Genomic DNA, 20,780 nt, shown 5'->3' on the forward strand with positions numbered 1-20,780 from the left:
TGACCAAAAGGAGCTGTGCTACAGGGCATATCAGGATGCCTTCTATATAAGGCTACCATGTTCAAGACCAGGAGATGTAGCTGACCTACCTAAAAAACAGAAACAAACTCAGAGAGTCTGACAAAATGAGGAGACAGAGGAATATGTTCCAAATGAAAGAACAGACAAAAAAACCCAGAAAAGAGCTAAAAGAAATGGAGATAAGTAAACTGCCTGATAAATAGTTTAAAGTAATAAAGACACTCACCACACTTGAGAGAAAAGTGGATGAACACAGAATGTCAACACAGAGAAAGAAAATGTATATATATTTTTTAAACAACAGAGCTGAAGAATACAATACTGAAATGAAAAATACATTAGAGGGAATCAACAGCTGATTAGAGGATACAGAATAGGTCAGCAATCTGGAAGACAGTGTAGCAGAAAGCAACCAAGCTTGAACAGCAAAAAGAAAAAAGAATTTTTAAAAATGAGGATAGGTTAAGTGATCTCTAGAATAACACTAAACAGTTAATGGATCAATGAAGAAATCAAAGAAGAAATTAAAAATAACCTGGAGACAAATGAAAAAGGAAACATACGGGTTAAAATCTTTGGGATGCAGTGAAAGCAGTTCTAAGTGGGAAGCTGAGTCTTACAGGCCTACCTCAAAAAACGAGAAGAATCTTAAATAAACTAAACTTCACACCATAAAGAACTAGAAAAAGAATAAATAAACCCAAACTTAGTAGAAGGAAGGAACTAAAGATTAGAGCAGAAATAAATGAGAGACTAAAAACAATAGAAAAAAAATCAGTGAAGCTAAGGGCTAATTCTTTGAAAAGATAACAAAAATTGATAAACCTTTAGCCAGACTCATCAAGAAAAGTGAGGACTCAAATCAGAAATGAAAGAGAAGTTGCAACCAACTCCATAGAAGTACAAAGGCTTACAAAAGACTACCATGAAAAATTATATGCCAGTGAATTGGACAAACTAGAAGAAATGGGTAAATCCCTGCAAACATAGTCGAAATCAAGAGTAGAGCAGAAAAAAAGAGAAAATCTGCACAGACTGATTACTAGTAAGAGAATTGAATCTATAATCAAAAAGTCCTAACAAACAAAAGTGCAGGACCAAATGGCTTTACAGGTGAATTCTACCCAATATTTAAAGAAGAATTAATACCTATTCTGAAACTATTCAAAAAAATCAGAAGAGGAAGGAATGCGTCCAGATTCACTCTATGATGCCAACATTACATTGATTAAAACCAAAGACACTACAAAAAGGAAAATTACAGACCAATATCCTTGATGTACGTAGATTCAAAAATACACTAAAATGATCATTTACCACTATCAAATGGGATTCACTTTAGGGATGCAGCGATGGTTCCATCAACATTATATCCCACGTGAACAAAATTAAGGATAAAAATCATATGATTATCTCAATAGATGCATGAAAAAGTATTTGCCAAAATTGAACATCCATTCATGATAAAACCTCAACAAAGTAGGGATAATAATGGGAACATACCTCAACATAATAAAGGCTCTATATGACCGATCCACAGCCACTATCATACTCAATGGTGAAAAGCTGAAAGCTTTTCCTCTAACATCAGGAACAAGACAAGGATGTCTACTTTTAGCACTTTTATTCAGCATAGTACTGGAAATCCTAGCTGTAGCTATATAATGAGAAAAACAATAAAAGCCATCCAATTAAAGGCACTCACATTTGCAGATGACCTGATACTATATATAGAAAACCCTAAAGACTCCACCAAAGAAAAGTGTTATAACTAATAAATGAATTCAGTAAATCTGCAGAATATAAAACCAATATACAGGTATCTGTTGTATTTTCATAAACTAGTAACAAATTATCAGAGTTTAAAAAAAATCCCATTTATAATTGCAATCAAACAATAAAATACCTAGGAATAAATTCAACCCCAAAAAACCCAAAAAAGGTAAAAGACCTGCACTTTGAAAACTATAACATCTTGATGAAAGAAATTGAAGATGACACAATAAATGGAAAGATATACCATGGTCATCAGTTGGAAGAATTAATAATGTTAAAATATCCATCCTACCCAAAGCAATCTACAGATTCAATCTGTCTCAAAATACCAATAGTATTTTTCACAGAAGTAGAACAAATAATCCTAAATATCTGTATGAGACCACAAAAGGTTTCAAGTAGCCAAAACAGGGACGCCTGGTGGCTTAGTCAGTTAAGCATCTGCCTTCAGCTCAGATCATGATCCCGTGGTCCTGGGAATGAATCCCACACTGGGCTCCCCACTGAGCAGGGAGCCTGCTTCTCTCTCTGCCCCTCCCCCTCCCCTCCTGCTCTCTCCCCCCCCCAAAAAAAAAAACTTAAAAAAAAAAAAAAAAATAGCCAAAGCAAACTTAAGAAAGAACAATGGTGGAGGTTTCACAATCCCACATTTCAAAACTATACTACAAAGCTATAATAATCAAAACAGTATGTTACTAGCACAGAAATAGATACCTAGATCAATGGAACAGAATAGGGAACCCAGAAATAAACCCGTGATTATATGGTCCGTCTTCAACAAAGGATGCAAGTATATGCAATGGGAAAAACAGTCTCTTCAATGAATGGTATTAGAAGACTGAACAGCTACATGGAAAAAGAATGAAACTGGGCTACTTCCTTATATCATATAAAAGAATAAACTCAAAATGGATTAAAGACCTAAATGTGAAATCTGAAACCATAAAAATTCTAGAAGAGAGCACAGGCAGTAATTTCTCAGACATAAGCCATAGCTACAAAAGGAAAAACTACTGGTACTGCATCAAAATAAAAATATTTTGCACAGCAAAGGAAAAAATCAACAAAGACAACCTACTGCTGAATGGAAGAAGATCTTTGCAAATGATAAGGGGTTTTATATATATATATATATATATATATATATATATATATATATATTCACTACTAAAAACAAAAAATCCAATTAAGAAATGGACCTGAATAGCCATTTTACCAAAGATATACAGATGGCCAAGAGATACTCAACATCACTGATCATCAGGGAAATGCCAATCAAAACCATAAAGAGATATCACTTACTATCAAAAAGACAAGAAATAGGGGCGCCTGGGTGGCTCAGTGGGTTAAGCCACTGCCTTCGGCTCAGGTCATGATCTCAGGGTCCTGGGATCGAGTCCCACGTTGGGCTCTCTGCTCAGCGGGGAGCCTGCTTCCCTCTCTCTCTCTCTCCCTGCCTCTGTCTACTGTGATCTCTCTCTGTCAAATAAATAAATAAAATCTTTAAAAAAAAAAAAAAGACCAGAAATAACAAGAGTTGGCAAGACTGGAGGGGAAAAGGAACCCTTTACACTACAGATGGAAATGTAAATTGGTGCAGCCACTATGGAAAAGCACATGGGGTTTACTGTGAAAGTTAAAAATAGAAAAACTATACAACACAATAATTCTACTTCAGGGTATTTACCCAAAGAAAAGAACAACAGTCATTCAAAAGGATACATGTACCCCTATGTTTATTGCAGCATTATTTACAATAGCCAAGATATGGAAGCATCCTTAGTGTCCCTGGATAGCTGAATGGATAGTTAAGTTGCGGTATATATACACAGTGGAATATTACCCAGCCATAACAAAGGAATGAAGTTTTGTCTCTTGTAATAACATGGATAGACCTAGAAGGTATTATGCTGAGTTAAGTCAGACAGTGAAAGAGACTGCGGACTCTGAGAAACAAACTTGAGGGTTTTGGAGGGGAGGGGGTTGGGGGGATGGGTGAACCTGGTGGTGGGTATTATGGAGGCACATATTGCATGGACCCCTGGGTGTGGTGCATAAACAATGAATTTTGGAACACTGAAAAGAAATAAAATAAAAATGGAATAAAAATGCCATATGATTTTACTTCTGTGTGGAAACTAAAAAATAACAGATGAATACACACAAAAAATCAGAAACAGACTCCTAAACAGAACAAACTGTAACTGCCAGAGGGAGGGGGAATGACAAAATAGGTGAATGGGACAAGGAGGTACAAAGTTTCAGTTATAAAATAAGTCATGGGGATGAAAGTTACAAAATAGGGAATATAGTCAATATTTTGATAACTTCGTATGGTGACAGATGGTAACTAACTGTGGTGAGCACTGGGTAATGTATATAATTATGAAATACTGTGTTGTATACCCGAAACTAATATACTTTGTCAACTGTGTTTCAATTAAAATAGTAAACACAAGCAAACAACATACTACATGGAAAAACATGGAAAAATACATATAGAGGACTTGTGCTGTCCTCACTTAAAATATATTTATGTTGGCCTATTAATAGAATTTGAGGTGTTTTTGTTTTGTTTTCATCTTCTTCTATACTCACTGCTGACTACATACCAATTTATCAACCTGAATTCTTCTAACCAAGTAATATCTTTTAAATAAAAAATGCAACACCTGGTCACTCAGTTGATTGATTTCTGCCTGGGTCATGATCTCAGGGTCCTGAGATCAAGTCCTATGTCAGGCTGCATGCTCAGCGGGGAGTCTGCTTCAGAATCTCTTTCTCCTTCTACCCCTCTCCCTCTTCACACATGTGTGCACAGTCTCTCTTTCTCTCTCTTTCTCTTTCAAAATAAATAAGTCTATCAATCAATAAAAATGTTATAAATGACAGTGAGTTATCAAGGTAGGGGCTTCTAATGTAGAATTGAGCATTAATTTTCCAAATATTAGACTTCTACTAGAGAAGGAGTTTTTTTTTTTTAATCTTCAAGACCGTAAGTTCCACATGTAGACTAGTGATATTCTTAGCTCTAGAAGGTTCATATCTTAAACATACCTGAAATACCCAAAAATTCAATTTATGGAAGTTGTACTTTTTTCTAATGTTTATGGGAAGATAAAAGGATACAAGCTTACAGAATTAAGAGTCTACCCTTCGTCACTCATTTCCTTTGTCCTACTTATTTTGCCTGACTCTCAACTTCCACTCACTCATCTTCATTTCCTTTACAATAAATATACCCTTCTCTAGATGGTAGTACCAGACCATAGGGCCTTTCTTCCCAGAAAGAGTCCCAGATTATATATGGAAAATCCTATGTTTTATTTTTTTAACTTTCCCATTTCCATGCTGCCAAAAGCAACCACCAAGTAAAAAGTGACAAGAGGAACTAAAAACTTAGAAAAGCAAACCTACCCTCTAATTCTCCAAAATCATGAATTGGAGTTAAGGGCCCAACAAATGAAATAGAACTGTGCATATATTCTTATATATGAAATTAGATATTCATGACTGCCCTTTTATCTATCTTACTTGCTATTAAAATAAAGGATATGATTTTATAATATTAAATAAAGGGAAATTTCCTTTATGATTTCTTGTTTGAATCACTAAGTACAGAGAAAAAGCAGAAATTTACAAAATAACTCTGTTCTGTGTAATAACTTAAGTGTTTTAGCTAGGTTTACTAAGAACCTCCCAAGTTAATTTTATAACATAGCCTAGAATTTCTAATTAAATATGCAACTTCTGTCATAAGAAAAAACCTGTCGTATGCTTTTTACAGTATATTTAATTAAGCATTTCTTGTAAGTTCATTTCAGTATCTATCATGGCCCACTAAAGTTGGAATTCAGTTGTAAAATGGTAGATTAGTTGCTTTTGTATTAAATGAAATAAGAATCTCAAATATGCAAAGTCAGGACATTTAATTGTGGCCTTCAGTTGCTTATTCAATGCATTGGAAAACTGAATGCTGAAGTACAGAAAAAAAAGCCAAAGGTGGTTAAATGTAGCACATCACACACATCTTGCACTTTACTTAATGATCCAAGTGTTTATTGCTATGAAGTAAATGCACCATTTAAAGAATTATGGTAGAATTGTAAAACATTAAAACTCTAATTAATTTTAGTCTGAAGCATGCAGCATGCCCATTTTGCCTAAAACATTTTCATTAGCATCAGTATTTTCCAGTTATTAAGATGAATTTTTTCCTCGTTGTGCAGCACTGGCATATTTTCTGTATTAAAAGCACAATCATAAGTGCTGTTGAGTATTCTATCTGGAATACGCTTTAAGTGAATAAAAGAAAGCAGTTTTGACCACCGATTGGAACAGTATTTATTGCTTTTGACACTTACTCTATAACTAACAACAGGTTAGGTGTACGTATTTTTTTGCCAGAGGTACATGTATCTATCTACACACACGCACGTGCGCGCACACACACACACACACACACTAACATTTTAAAAGGACCATTGTTCAAGCATACAGATAATTTTGGTTATTAATTTGAATCTAATTACAATAATTCTTTGGTTGGCCAAAGGAATATTTAAAATCTAAAGATTATATATGAAAATAGAAATACGTTAAGTTGGTGCTTAGCTGCACCTTCTTGCTTCATTTTACTGTTGTGCTACTGCATATCTGTCTGCTATGAAATTCAGTTAAGTAAAAACTCAGTAAAAATTCAGTTAAGTAAAAACAACTGAAACCATTCTCTTTGTAAACATTGACCTCCATTATGCTTGCTTACTTCTGGAAATAGTTCAAATGGCCAGGTTATAAAGGGATTTATTAAAAGAAAGCTTATGTTCTGTGTTTATAAAAGTAATCCATGCTCAGAGTGGAAAAGGAAAACACAGGAAAACACAAACAAGGGAATAAAAATTAAGAACATCACCATTTTGAACATTAGAGATACTTACAAAAGGAATCTTAAGTAGAATAATGAAAAGCAAACTTGAGCTGTGTATTTTCAGTGTAGGCAGCTATAAGTGCCTTGAATTTTTTTTCCACATAAAACCTTTGCACAAACATGATACTTGTTTTTGATTTAGAAAACCTTCATTAAGTTGCAGTTTTTAAATCTTATTTTGAAATAACTTTAGACTTAGCGAAAAGTTGCAGAAATCACACAGATAATTGCCATTTGCCCTGCATCCAGCTTGCTATAGTGTTACCAACTGTTATAACCAGGAAATTAACATCAAGACAGTACTCTTTACTACTGCATAGACCGTATTTAATTTTGCCAGTTTTCCCACTAATATCCTTTTTATGGTGCAGAATCCCAGCACTGTCTTTAGTCATCGTGTTCCCTTAGTCTTCTCCCATCTGCAATTGTAAAATCTTTGTATTTTCTTTCATGAAATTGCCAGTTTTGAAAACTACTGTTCGATTATTTTATAGTGTTTATCTGATATTTTTTCATGATTAGATTGAAGTTATGCATTTTTAGGAAAGACACCATAGTCCAGAGTTGTGTCCTTTTTAGTATATCATAGCAAAAGTTTAGTGTTAATATGTTTGTTTCACTGGTGATGTTAACCTTGATCACTTGGGGGTATGGTGCTGACAGGTCTCTGCACTATAAAGGTACTCATACAGTCATCTTTAAAGATAAAGAATCAATGGGGAAAGTTGTCCTCTTGTATAACACTACTTTAAGAGAATTTACAGTTCGGCTGTCTCTAGGGTGAAGACAGAGTCATCTGTACTCTGACTAATTTGAGTCCAAATATCACCTAAGCAGTAGAAATTCCAGCTGCTAAAATAATTGCCATTTATTTGGAGTTATCTCCTAAGAGAAAGGGAAAGCAGGATGGGTAGGTTTGATTAACTGGCATCAATTCTTTGAACTATTATGAAAACCAAGGCAATTTTGTAAATAAGGAAAGTCAAGGGCACCTCTGTTTCAATTGAAGGTGGAAGCTTGAATAGCATTTAAACAAAATCTTGCAAGTTTTATTCAGTGATAAGAGGGATTTAGTTCAAATAAGAATGGCAGTGATTTTACTGATTTCTCTGTAGGAATAACTCTTTCAGTCTTACATTGCCACCTGGAGCATTAGACCATAATATGTCTATATAAATAATATATGTCTATATATAAATAGAGTCTATATATGCCTAGAAATGATCATTCTCCTTACTACAACAATGTAGTCAGTGCCAAAAGAGCCTGAAGGCTAAAGAACCACCTTAATTATTTGGCATTATGAGTAGTTGTTGTTCTGTGAATGGGTATTCTTGAAATTCCACATGTAACTAGCAGGTCTGCAAGATTGTTAGAAACATGTTTTCTGGAGTATGAATTAACAAGCTTCAAAGTTAAGAGGTAAACCTGACTACACTTTCCAGTGGCCCCAAAGGGTATATTTTCTTGCTGGCTGCTTCAGAACACTTCATGAAACAAATGTCAAAATTGTCAGGACTGTCACTAAGAAAATGATCCGTGTAGCAAGGGTTTCTTTCACTGGGAAACAAACAGATGTCTTATCTCAGCAAAGAGTAACAAAAACCTTCCACTTAGAAGAAAATTTTGCCTGCCATTAATATCTAGTAGTGAAGAAATACTTGGACAAAATCTTCCTTTCTTTGCAGTTTCATTCATTATGCAATCATTTGTCAATGATATTTCATTTGCTGCCTGAGCTATTTTAATGATTTTATTAATCTTAATTGCTTATAAAGTTCTTATACAAATTGACCTGTAATGTTAGAAACACAAATGAGCACTTCCAAAAAACAACAACAAAACCCAAAAAACAGCAAAGCAACCTCTAAAATCCTTTCTGGACCTTTACTGTGGCTAATTCTAATGTTTTTATTTATAATGATAAAATCTGTTACTGTTATTTTCATTATTCTGATGATATTCTACTATGGCAATTACAGTGTGTTATACTCTAACAGCTAGGGTTAAAAATGCCTTTTCTTCCCCTTCATAATCCTTTTCTTCATCTAAATCACAGTTACCCTTGTACAATGGAAAAAAAGAGATTGGATCTTGTTACCTATGGAAATGGTTTAAAAGCATAGAAAGGCAAGATATTGTAAGACATCCTCAGCATAAAGAAAAATGTGGAACAGTTCTTCACCTGTCCTGAACAGGAGGCAATGTTAGAAGAGACACACATTTATAAACTGTAGTTGACCCTTGAATAATGCAGTGGGGTTCAGGCTGGTAACAACCTACCTGCATGTGACTTCTGACTCACCGAAAATTTAACTTACATGACCTACCATTGACCAGAACCCTTAGTGATAACATAAAGAGTTGATTAATATCTATTTTGTTACATGTATAATATACTATATTCTTACAATAAAATAAGCTAGAGAAGAGATGTTGAGAAAATACATTTATAGTACTATACTGTATTTATTGAAAAAAATCTGTGTATAAGTGGACCTGCAAAGTTCAAACCTGTGTTTTTCAAGAGTCAACTGTATATACTTTATTACTAAGAAAAATTCAGCAAGAAGACTAGCATTACAAGAATTTTAGTCAAATATGAAAGAAAGTTTATAGATAATTCCTAGTCCTCAGGGTTATTATTAAGCCTTTACATTTCCATTTTGACTTAGAGCACTACTGAAGGCTACTAGGGAAATTGAGATAACCGAGCTCATTAAACCAGTATGTCATATCAGTGTGGGAACTTAAGACTGTCCACAAAATAAAGGTTCCAATCCTGTCCTTCAAATTAAAGGATATGAGCTTAAAAAAAAAAAGAGGACATGAGCTTGATAATGGCTGTTTTGGCTAATGTTGCTTCAAACATTTTTGCTTATTTTTGTTTTTGGTATTGCCCTGGTAAGTTTAAGATTTTTAGAAGTGTGACTGTTGGATAAGGAAGAATATTACGCTTTTCCAAGTTACATTAGTTTAGGCAGACTTCTCTTATTTTTTATTCCACTGTTTCACATAATTCAGAAAACATTTATTGTACTCCAACTATATACTAAATGTGCATTGTTGACAATAAGAGTATAATCTAAAAAAAAGAAAGCCCTGCCCTGAGGAACATATAGCTAAATTCAGTGCTACCTATCAAAAACTTTCTTGCCACCCTTACCTGCTGATTTAACACTTCCTGTCAATGTCTCACCCGAAGAAGACAGTGGAAAGTATAGAGCAAGATTTGCTTTTTATTAGGATCTAATAAAAATATAATCTCTGGAAACTTGTCAAAAGTGAAAACTACTTGTTCAAGAGTCAATCAAACATAGTATCTCTGTTCAATAGAGATAAATTGGAAAAAAAGTTAAACAACATACAGTGGCTATTATAGTTAAAAAATATATTAAAATCACATTGCCAAAATAATATTCAAAACCCCATCTCTTCTATGCCATATATCTATAAATGGTCCAAGTTGGATAGTAATATTGGTGACTTCTCCACTTTTCTGGTGTTGACAGACTCTAAATCACAGATGCCGATGAGTTTTGAGAGAGACAAAGTATATAAAGGAAGCTTTCTCCACCCTAACGTTCAGAGGCAAGGATGTGGTTTTTCAGGGAAACAAACATTTATGTCTCGATTTGCATTTACTTAATAATGTTAATTTACTAAATAGAGCTCAACAACTACTTAATTGAGTTGAATTGGGTTTTATATGATTCAGAAATAGATGATACTGATATTATTGTTGTCTAGAGATACTTAAGAAATTGCTACTCAGGGGCCCTGGGTGGCTCAGTGGGTTAAGCTGCTGCCTTCAGCTCAGGTCATGATCTCAGGGTCCTGGGATCAAGCCCCGCCTCGAGATCTCTGCTCAGCAGGGAGCCTGCTTCCCTCTCTATCTCTCTGCCTGCCTCTCTGCCTACTTGTGATCTCTCTCTGTCAAATAAATAAATAAAATCTTAAAAAATAAATTAAAAAAATTGCTACTCATGCTTTAATTCAATAGAAGAGACAATGCTTCTTAACTTCAATTAATAAAAACAAAAGATCTTACTTAACAAATACTAGAAATATTAGGAACGCAAGACTGCTTTAGACTTGGTATTGTTGAAGGAACATAGATGATGAAATGGGTTACAAAGTGTAAGATGAAATATTTTTCCAGACTCTTCATTATTTATACTTTGGAGGTCACCATTTAATATTGAACACAAGATGTACCTCATTCCTGTGGAGACCGACATTATGAAGTCACTTCATTTACTCACCATGTTCCACAGAAACCTGCTGTGAATTATGAAGCCACCACTTCGAATTGAAACTGTAGAAGACTGTAAGCATTCGCTAGCCTGACATGACCATGTTTCCTATTTTAGAGCTGACTGATCTTCAGATAACATATGGTGGCACAAGTAATTGGAAAATTGGCAGACGTGTCAAGAAAGTATGCTAGATGAGACAGAACTGCCATGCTGGAGGACATAAAGTGTCTCAGAAGTTAAATTTATTTTTATCAAGCAGTGAAGTAAAAATACCTGATTCACCTCCTAAAAGGGACACTTTTTATGAGCAGGTGTTTTCAAAAGTAATTTTTAGGTCATTAATAAGTTGCTTTTAAAAACATACAGAAAATTTTAGTCAGTGTGTAGTGTAAAAGAACACCCACTGTAAATATTTAAATGTTACATAATTTTATCATTTTGTTTCTAGCTTTTTTTCCGGATTACCAGAATCACAATAGTTAATTCTTCGGGGAACAGAATTAAAATGTATTAAGTATAGCTGATAAAATGCCCGAAAGTTTATGTTTTAATGTTTTATGTTTTAATGTTTTTTAAAATTTATTTCACAGGAAGATGAAAATGAAGCTGAAAGAAAAAATATATCTCAGGAGCTCAGCATGGAACAGAAAAATCCAAAGAAATAAAGGATTTTCTGTAGTGTTTTGAAAAGTTTGCAACTTATGTAGTAGCAGATAAAATTTCTAATTGTAAAATGCTAATTGTAAAATCTAATTTGCAAGATGTTCTCAATAAAGTCGTTGAAAATGAAATAGGACCTTGCATTTGGAATTTGTATGTTTTCTAAAGCAATATAAACTTTTACATAAAAGACCTTTAAAATATATATATATATATTAATTCTGAACTAAAATCTGAGAAGAAACAGAATTTTCTCTTATCTGTAACATGTAATCTGTAAGTATACATCTGGATGACCTAAGCAACAAGTCTCTGACAATCATTTTCCCCTTAATAGTCTTGTCTTCTTCAGGGGCCTTAAATAGAATTCCAACTATTAATAGCAAGAAAAACCAACATTGTTCAAAAATGAACAGGGAACACTTGCATGCGAAAACACTTAAAATCAGATGGTGCCACAAGATGAAATACCATTTTGTGATCTCATCAACATGTGTATGACATACTACCCTAGGATTGCAGGAAAGTGCTAAAAAGAAATAATTTAACATTCTCTGCAGCAGCATAGTAGTACCATGATTTTTAATTCATAAAATACCAACTAAGGGCCTGCTATTTACTGTGCCCTACACACCTTTCCTGGACATTTTAGGAGCAGTTCCCAGCTATATTTCTTTGGCTTAGGAATTTTCTAAAATTCCTCTGATACCTATCTCTATCCGAGAGAGAGTTCTCACAACAAGACATTTTACTTTTGCTCATTCTGATTCTTCAGCTATTATTTGCCACCTACAGCAGGAGCAACGAAACGACTTGCTCTTTTCAGAGCCAAATGTTTTTGGCAGATGTCTTTGTTGGATTGTTTAAGGCAGAGTTTCTTAAAATGAGAAGCAGAACTTTGAGGGCTTATAAGAGAATGTCAGCATACAACTTCTTCCCTGTGAGAATGAAATCTGTACTTGCCCTGAAGCCATAGTTTTATCACATGGATCTGACAAGCTCAACAAAGGTGTGACAGTGGGACATGCTGACAGTTATGATACGGTAAACCAAAATGGAAAAAACTACAAGTAGGCAAGATAGAAAATTGATTGATGCATAGCCTCAAATAAGGTTTAACTGTGGATATCAGGAAAATAGCTATATCGTCCATATTGGACTCCTTAGATAAATTTTGGAACAAAGAGTTCAAGGCAAATGCCTGAGAAAGGCAGGTTAGAGTCTAAAGAGGGTGTTGGCAATAAGCCAATATGAAAATGACATTTTCCCCATTTTTTCCTATTTTTGAGTTAGAGTACCCAAATTCACACAAATCAGAATTACCTTAGTAGTGTCACTTTTGAAAAGAAGAATATATGATTCATACCACAGGCAGCATTTATTATGTTTATTATGTTGCAGGTACTGTGCTAAATGCTTACTCTACATTATGCCACTAATCATCCCTGTTGGCATAGAAGATGGTGAATATTACTTTTCCCATTTTCCAACAATCATTCTGTTTAGATGGAAAGTAAGCTAATTAAGGTTATGTAGCTTGTAACTGGCATAAAGACTTCAAACCCAAGTGGTCTCACCTCAGAATATCGCATTTAATTACTATGGAAATACCTATTACCACCATACTTCTTTCAATCCACCATCTTCCCCCAAAATGTACTGTCTTGCTTGTTAGCCCCTCATCATCACTTGGTCCTTCTCCTTTAGTTACTTCTCTTTTCCAACTACTCAGCCATGCTTAATTTATTTTGAAGACTTCGGCTTAAGTGGAATAAGTAAAACAGGTTTAACTACCATTCCACCTGCTCCAAAACTGGAGAATCCTGCTTTATCTTTTTTACACGGAGTTACAATGAAGCAAGTATAACAAAATCACTTTGGGGGGCCATTTTTTTCAGTGAACTGTTTATTCAGTTGTTAGTGCACTACCATCTCATCTCTTAATACTTCCATTCCTAAAATAAGTTGTTGAATAGTACGAGAGGCACAGTGACAGCCACCAGACAGGCATTTTAGATATTTATATTTAAGGGATACCTTTAATCATGTAAAACCCCAGTTTTCCTTTTTAAAAAATTTTTAAAAATACCCCTTGGTTTAGGACAGTAAGTGATGAAGTAGAATCACTATAAATTCCCTTTAGGGATAATTTGCCCTATGAATTTCTCCAATTTTTAGGGTCCATAAATTCATGCCACCCGTGCATACATATAAATACTTTTATCACCCTACAGGGCTTCCCACATGTAACTGATTAAATTGGTCATTTTATTTGAATCAGATTGTGCATATTTTATATTTTTTATTATTTTATAGAATATTACATATTGTATTAGCTCAGGCTGCCATAACAAAATACCCCAAGCTGGGTGGCTTAAGAGAAATCTCTCTTTTCATAGTTCTGGAGTCTGCAAGTCCCAGGTTTTAGTTTCTGATGAGGACTCTTCCTGGCTTGCAGATGGTGGCCTCACTGCGTCCTCACAGGGGCTTTTCTTGTACGTGCATGAGGCAAGAGAACAGGCAGGCTCTCTGGTCTCTTATAAAGACACTAATCCTAATCATCAGGATTCCAATTTACGATCTCATTTAACCTCATTTAATTACTTCCGTACTCCAGTCCAGCCATACTGAGGGGCTAGAGCTCCAGCATATGAACATGGGGGTTGGAGGGGACACATTCAATCCATAACACGTGATTTAAGTCCGTGTGCCTCTGTTAACTATTCTAGCAGTTAAAAAGCACTAGAGCAAACTCCCAATGAAATGCCTATGAGAGTATAGATTATATGTACTTATAACCACTATTCTACCTGCTCCGAAGCATGAAATTTCTGCTTTATCTTTTGTACACTGAGTTATGATGGAACAAAATACTAGAAATGGTAATAATTGAAACATGATCTAAAACTGATTTCTAAAAAAGACAAACCATTGCACAATTATATGTGCCTGTTTTATCTCTATATATACCCATTACTTGTTTCTTGACTCAGATTAGGTGTAACAAGGCCACTATAAGTCAGCCTGGGACTAACAATACAGAATACCGAAAGGACAAGATTCCTTTATGACCCTGTATGGTATCACCTACTCAGCCAAATTGTTCTCTCTTCAAGTTAGTGATTGTGCTATATTTCTTCACATCTTTAGAAAATTTAAAAATAAACCCACTTTGCTCAGTATTCTTCTCTAGCATACTTATGACCAGCATTTTTTAAAAAAATTGTATTCAGAATATGAAATAAACAGCATAAGTAGGAAAAGGTGTTAGGCTATTCTCAAATAGAAATTGCTGAGCATGAGATCTTAAATTCATTCAACAGAACTTTACTGGAAGCTTCTATTTGCCGTGCACCATCTAGTACTAGGAATTCGATTAACAGACAAACTCCCTCTGCTGTCCCTGTCTTGAAATTCTTAATACTTTTAAAATAAGGGACCCCACAGTTTTACTTTGCACTGCACCTGCAAAGTACATAGCAGGTATGACTAACACGTATTGCTTTTACTCCTTAAAAACAAAAAAACAAAAAACAAAAAAAAACCCTATTGGAGTATAGTTTACCTACAGTATCCAGTACCCATTTTAGACATACAGTTCAATAAATTTTGGCAAATATACATATCTATGTAATCACCACTCCAAGAAACAAAGCATTCCCCTCACTCTACAAAGTTTTCTCACGCAGTTCTGCAATCACTCATGCACCCTATCATAACCACCAATCTGCTTGCTTGCTATATTCGTCGGCCTGTTCTAAAGTTCCGTGCGAGCAGTATCACTGCAGGTGTATTCTTCCGCGTCTGGCTGTGTTCACTCAGCATAATATTTGAGATCATCCAGGTTATTGCATGAATCAGTAGTTATTTTTTTCCGTTGTTATTGCTGAGCACTTTTTCATTGTGTGAGTATGCCACAGTTTGCATATCCCATGTACTGCTGGACATTGGAACAGATATTGTACAAAAGAAGATATACAAATGACCAAGAAGCACATGAAAACATACTCAACATCATTTAGTTGCCAGGAAAATGTAAATTAAAACCACAATTACCACGGTATGCCCACTAAAATATGTATGATTAATGTTACTCAATACAGCAACTACTAGCCACATGTGGCTATTAAGCACTTGAAATATGACTAGTCTGAATGAAGCTGTGCTGTAAGAATACAAGCGAGATTTTGGTAACTTAGTATGAAAGAAGGATAAAGTATCTCATTAATTTTATTCTGACTAAATGCTGAAATGACAATAAATTTAAATAGATTTGGCTAACTAAAGTATACTATTAAAATAAACTTCAGGGATGCCTGGGTGACTCAGTCACGTGCTTACAGGTTCTGGGATGGAATCCTACATCCAGCTCCTTGCTCAGCCAGATGCCTCTTTTTCCCTCTGCCTGCCACTCCCCCTGTTTGAGCACTTGCTCTCTCTTTCTTTGACAAATAAACGAAATCTTTAAAAAAAAATTTTTTTTTTAAATAAAGTTCAACTATTTCCACTGTTTTAATGTAGTTGTCTATGTGGTTTCCTTTGTATTTCTACTGGATAATCCTGGGCTATTTTCAAGTCTGATGATGAAATGCTGGTGAGGTATGAAGCAACTGGAACTTACACAGAGGACTCAACTAACCCATGTTCAGGCTCATGCGCAGTAGAAATGGTGAAATAATAAACGTGTGTTGTCATAAGCTGCTAATTTTGTAGTCATTGTTATGCAGCAGTAGAAAACTAATGAGATACTGCATGAGAAGTTGGGGTTAGGTTGCTACTGTTGGCAAGTCCGGCATTCAGCAGTGGTAACCAAATCTCCCTTCAGGAGTAAACGGTAATGTTACAGAGTACATACATAGCTCCATCCCTTCAGGATGAGCCTATTGAGAAAGTAATGATGTAGCCATGGAAAGAGGTTGACTGACAGCTAAAGTCCACCTGATTATCAGGGTGAGTGTAAAACAGTACACCTTGAAAAGGAGTTTGGGAGTTTTGTATGAGGTTAAACATACCTTTAACATGTAACCCCGTACCTCCGCTATAGATTTGCACAGAAGAGAAATGAAAATAAAAGCCCACACAAATATTTGTTTTCATGAATTACATGTAAATTACATGAATTGCATATAGTTACATACATGGTTCACATTTGTTACATGAATATTTTATTTTTTTTGTTACATGAATATTTTAAACAACTTTATTCATAATTAGCCAAAAACTGGAGGTATTTTTTTTCTTTTTAAGTAAAAGTTGTATTTCATGATGGTTATTCTTTTCAGAAACCATTTGTCACACTAAGCTGTAGGGTATATGGTTCACAAACCCCCGTGATTTTCTTTCAGGGAAACTGGATAATTTGTGCAATATATTTGTAACAGTGTAAGGGGTGGGAATAATCACTACGTACCAAAGATGCTGATGAAAATTTAAAAAGAAATTAAACATACCAAAAAATTCAAGAAATTCAGCATTCAATAAACAGTATAATGCCTTATTTGAAAACATTTAATGTAGTTAAAGCTTTTTAATGACTCGTGTTCTGGTTTAATGATTTGTTTTGAATAACCTTTGCAGTTGAAAGTACATGTATACACAACCTAAAATTTTTAAATCACAATTGTATCTTCTGGTTAAACTCTATCCTTTTCCATCATTAGAAAGCTTGACTGAGGGGGAAAGCAAGATGTGCACCCAGTCGCTCCAACTTTAAGTGTATATGTTTTGAGTTTCAAGTGTCCACGAACATCTCCGAATTTCACTTCGACACATGCCTCGCAGGACAGGCTCTTTCCAGGGTGTAAGAGTTTTTTATTTGTAACTTTCTGATCATCCTGATGAAATGAGGTGAGTCTAGGTAGTTTTGCTTCTCTAACTTTTTTTTTTTAAGAAAATTATAACTACATTCTGATTGCTCCTCTTGTTTTGTATACTCTTTCTGTAAATCACTAATGACTTTCCTTTGAGCTTAAACCATTAGAGGCATTTGACATTTCTGTACTCTCTTAGCTCTGTTGTTATTTGTCTTGTTTTCCCCAGATACAACAAATGGTTGCTCTTTAAGTTAAATGCGTATAAGACAAAAACAGGGGAATGTTTCTTACAAGTGCACCTCTCACATGGCTATATAAGATTTATTACGAAGTCCACTGAGATAAAGAAGTAAGTTCAGTTCATTGCACGGACATTTATTTCCTAATCCCTTGGGTCCCCGAGGCCTGCCCGCATTTCAGTCAGTTGGTTGCTGACACTGCGTGGGGCTAGAGCAACTTACTCCTCCTCATAGTAGGCCAAGGAAGATTCACTCTGAATAGTGAAGGTTGATTAGAAACCTACTCCATTTCACTCCATTTCACATCACCTTAAGAAAACAATTTTTACCTAGCCATGATTGAGCAACTTTCATCCCCATCCCAGACTATCCTGAACAAACATAGCCGGTAATAAATGTTTCCCCATGGTGAATTCAATGTGGAGCCCCTGGTTTGTTATCTATAGAGCAAGTTAAGTGCTAATGGCAACGGTGTGAAAACACATGCAACTACGGCATAATTCTGATTTGTTTAAGAAAAAGTATTAATTTCCTTGTTACAAAGCCAAGTAAGTACGACCCTTTAAAACTGCTGAACCATGAAAAACCATTTTCCTTAAGGGCTTTAAACTTGGGAACAGACTCCTGAAATTTATAGCTTTAATGAGATATGCTTTGCCTGCAGTCAAGCTAGATCATTGGTTTCCCAGCAGGACACCTATGTGTTCTTGTGTGCACTTGATATCATTAGGCTCCTAATAACACAGCCAACATCACGTTAATGTTTGAAAGGTTCACTTTTGTCTCTTAGTTTATCTTTCATTTATACCTACAGCATGTTAAATATCTCTCTAGACAAAAGATCTACTCTACCTTTATTGACACTGTCATGGGAGTAAAATAAAAATCCCTAGTTTCAAATCCATGATTCAAGCCACAAACAATAGATAGGGTTTCTACAAAACAGTAATTGAATCAGATGTTGTATGTGTAAGTTTGAAGATGGTAATGTGGAACTTCATGCATGCCAGTTCCAACTGTCATTTTTAATATTGTGTCTAATTCTAAAGGTGACACAAGATCATTGTGACTTCTAAAGACAGGTGAACACTTTCAGAATATTCAGATTTCAGGGCAGTGAGAAAAGCAGCTTATTACATAGCATCAGGAAGAGGTAATAAGCATTGCAGGAATCTGTCATTCTACGCTCCATGGTGAGCAACATAGTGAAAGAGGACTGAAGAAATAATCAAAACTATTCCTTGCAAAATATCATTACTTTTTGATATAACACAATGTAATTCTGATTAAGGAACCTAATTCTGTAAATTGTGCCCTTAAATTTATGCAAACATTTGAAGGCATTTTATCTGTAGGTTTTCGACCCCTCTATTATTTATTATCATCAACAATATCCAACATACACAAAAGTAGGGAGAGGATTACAGTGAATCTCCATCTACTCATAACTGAGATTCAACAGTTCTTGAGATTTTCCCATGCTCGCTTTATAAATTTTTTCCTCTTTCTCTTTTGCCTAATTATTTTTTTTTAAGATTTTATTTATTTATTTGACAGGCAGAGATCGCAAGTGGGCAGAGAGGCAGGCAGAGAGAGAGAGAGAGGTGGAAGCAGGCTCCCTGCTGAGCAGAGATCCCGATGTGGGGCTCGATCCCAGGACCCTGGAATCGTGACCTGAGCTGACAGCAGAGGCTTTAACCCACTGAGCCACCCAGGCGCCCCTCTTTTGCCTAATTATTATTTTTTTTTAAAGATTTTATTTATTTATTTGACAGAGAGATCACAAGCAGGCAGAGAGGCAGGCAGAGAGAGAGGAGGAAGCAGGCTCCCCTAGAGAGCAGAGAGCCCGATGCGGGGCTTGATCCCAGGACTCTGAGATCATGACCTGAGCCGAAGGCAGCAGCTTAACCCACTGAGCCACCCAGGCGCCCCGTTGCCTAATTATTTTAAAGCAGATCCCAGACTACAGTGCCTTTGAACATCTATTCTCCTTTCAACAATTTACTTCTGGATATGTTTAATTTACACATGTTTTTCTATGACAGATGTACATTTTGTTTTGTTTTTTAATAATGTGAGACTGTAGGTTAATATGATTATGGAAGATTGGAGAACAGTAAATTCTGCCTTGTGCACCACACATTCTCAAAAGAAAACAATTGGTCTGAATTCTTTTTAAAGTGCTGATGATGTAAGAAGCAGAAATTACACAGAATCTCAATTCACATTTGCATTTTTGCCCCTTAGGCAGAAAAATAGAACTAATCAGAGATGCAAATCATAAAGGAGAACACGTTTCAACCTCCAGAGCACTGTATGTAATTAATGCCACTGAATTATACACATGAAAATAGCAAATTTTAGGGGCTCCTGAATGGCCCTGTTAGTAGACCATGTGACTCTCGATCTCAGGGCTATGAGTTTGAGCCCCATATTGGTTGTAGAGATTACATAAAAATAAAATGTTTTAAATATATATATATATTTTTTTTATAATTTTTTTTTTTTTCAGCGTAACAGTATTCCTTGTTTTTGCACCACACCCAGTGCTCCATGCAATCCGTGCCCTCTCCAATACCCACCACCTGGTTCCTAAAAAAATGGCAGGTGCCTGGTGGCTCAGTTAAGTGTCTGCCTTCAGCTCAGGTCATGATCCCAGGGTCCTAGGATAAGGTCCCGCATCAGGGTCCCTACTCAGCAGGGAGTCTGCTCCTCCCTCTCCCTCTCTCCTTCCCGCCCACTCATGGTCTCTCTCTCTCTCACTCACTCTGAAATAAATAAAATCTTTTTATAAATAAGTAAATAAAATGGCAAACTGTGTGATAAAAATACATATTTTTAAAAAATCAATAATGGGATATGCTAAAAATGATCTAATTGTAAACTTTAAATGGATAATTTGTATGTTACATGCATTATATCTCAATTAGTTCAATTGAAAAAGATTGAAGCCTTGATACATAAAATCATATAAAGATCTTCTTTAAAAAACTGACACTTGAGCCTCATCCAATGCTCAGTTAAGCCAGAGTCTGCGGGGGTAGACCAAACATTCAGCATCTTGAAGCACTCCAGGTGATACTGA

General features: G+C 35.3%; 1 protein-coding gene across 4 annotated transcripts in view; it reads left to right on the forward strand.

Annotated features, from left to right (window-relative positions):
* The window catches only part of LOC111147237 (PHD finger protein 14), a 232,980-nt gene extending 221,138 nt beyond the window's left edge, over positions 1-11,842 (forward strand). For all 4 annotated transcript variants that reach the window (XR_002640604.1, XR_002640605.1, XM_022503156.1 and 1 more), the window contains one exon: positions 11,574-11,842. Coding sequence is in view for 2 of the 4 variants with exons in the window: in XM_022503156.1 (XP_022358864.1) it covers positions 11,574-11,648 (75 nt within the window). In the remaining 2 variants the exon portion in view is untranslated. The remainder of the gene's footprint in view (positions 1-11,573) is intronic.
* The last annotated feature ends 8,938 nt before the right edge of the window (positions 11,843-20,780 follow it).

Source organism: Enhydra lutris, unplaced genomic scaffold (genome assembly GCF_002288905.1).
Source record: "Enhydra lutris kenyoni isolate GAN:26980312 unplaced genomic scaffold, ASM228890v2 scaffoldscaffold16, whole genome shotgun sequence".
In the NCBI taxonomy this organism is placed as follows: Eukaryota; Metazoa; Chordata; class Mammalia; order Carnivora; family Mustelidae; genus Enhydra; species Enhydra lutris.